Source organism: Dipodomys spectabilis, unplaced genomic scaffold (genome assembly GCF_019054845.1).
Source record: "Dipodomys spectabilis isolate Male_0828 unplaced genomic scaffold, ASM1905484v1 ptg000145l, whole genome shotgun sequence".
Classification (NCBI taxonomy): domain Eukaryota; kingdom Metazoa; phylum Chordata; class Mammalia; order Rodentia; family Heteromyidae; genus Dipodomys; species Dipodomys spectabilis.
The window spans coordinates 25,448,749-25,450,321 of record NW_024870822.1 but is presented as its reverse complement, the minus strand read 5'-3'; the positions used below and the strand labels follow the sequence as shown (position 1 = coordinate 25,450,321).

At 39.4% G+C, this 1,573-nt stretch overlaps 1 protein-coding gene across 1 annotated transcript; it reads right to left on the bottom strand.

Annotated features, from left to right (window-relative positions):
• LOC122117733 (olfactory receptor 502-like) lies at window positions 1–946 on the bottom strand. The gene has a single exon (XM_042691534.1). The coding sequence runs from the start codon at window positions 943–945 to the stop codon at window positions 1–3; it is 945 nt and encodes a 314-aa protein (XP_042547468.1). The 5' UTR covers window position 946.
• Between the last annotated feature and the right edge of the window lie 627 nt (window positions 947–1,573).

The window sequence follows — 1,573 nt, the reverse complement described above, 5'->3', positions numbered from 1 at the left end:
CTAGGAAAATATTTTTCTACTAAGATGCTTCTTCAGAGCCTCCTTAATATCATTATTCCTGAGACTGTAGATCAGGGGGTTCAACATGGGGATCACCACAGTATAGAAGACAGATACCACTTTGTTCTGGTCAGTGGAGTACATGGACTTGGGCATCACATAAACAAATGTAACTGTCCCATAAAACAAAGTGACAGCAGTGAGGTGGGAAGTGCAGGTGGAGAAGGCCTTGTGGCGTCCTTCCGTGGATCTCATCTTCAGGATGGTGATGACGATGTAGATATAGGAGATGGCTATGACAATCACTGTGAACACAATGATAGAACCAGAAGTAAATGAGGGAACAACTGCAGGGACACTGACATCAGAACAGGAGAGCTCAACTAAAGGAGCAAAATCACAGAAAAAATGATTAATTCTATTTGATCCACAGAAGAGTAAAGAAAGGAAAGAAAGGGTGAAGGTGAAAGCATTAAGGAAGCCTCCTATGTAAGTTACCACAAGTAATCCCACACAGACTTGTGTGGACATTTTGGTTGAATATAACAATGGGTTACAGATAGCCATAAAGCGATCATAGGCCATGGCTGCCAAAAGGAAACCTTCAACTGTCCCAAAGAAAATGACCCCATCAAGCTGGATGGCACATCCAAGATAGGAAATTGTATTTCTCTCTACCAGAAAGTTAACAAGCATGTTTGGTGTGACAGAAGTTGAAAAGATCATGTCAGCAAAAGCCAAGTGACTCAGAAAAAAGTACATGGGGTGATGGAGCTGAGTGGAGACTCTGATGAGAAGGATTGTACAGAAATTTCCAGATACAGTCACCAGGTAGATGCACAGGATGATGATGAAGAGGATGACTCGAAGGACTGGATCATGCGTTAAGCCCAATAAAATGAATTCTGTCACTGCAGTGTGGTTCCCATCCACCAGAGAATCCATCAGACAACGTAGAGACTGCCAGACAAACCTGTGATGAAAGTATTCATGAATATACCTATAAATATGTTGATTTCATTGTCTTTAACATTTATGATGTGCCTATAGAAGTAAAAGTATTAATGTAACAGTGCTTATTTATGTGTAGTAGTGTCCATCTATACTTTTTATTTTAGCAGACCTTATATCATTTGGATGTTCTGCAGTTCACAGAATCAGAATCATGCAAATTGCATCCAGCATAAGGGGAATAATATAGCCAAATATAATAAATTTGAGATAATCACATTCTCAATCATTTCTCTTAAAGCAGTACATCAAAAGAAGTAGGTGGCTTTATACCTGGGATTTTTAATGATGAAACTATTAAACCAAACTGTGCCCTATCACTCTCTGATTTGTTCAGCTCTTTAATATTTGTTTTGTTTCATCAGTCATGGGGCTTGAACTCAAAGCCTGGAAATGTCCCTGAACTCAGATCTCAGTCTCCTGATTAGCTAAGATTATAGGCAGGAGCCACCTGTGCACAACTTTTGCTCTCTTGTGATTAAAGACGTTAGAACTTCTTCCATGTTTGTGATTTTTGTCAGAACAAAGACAAAGTTACTATGCTTTGAAGCATCCCTAAGAC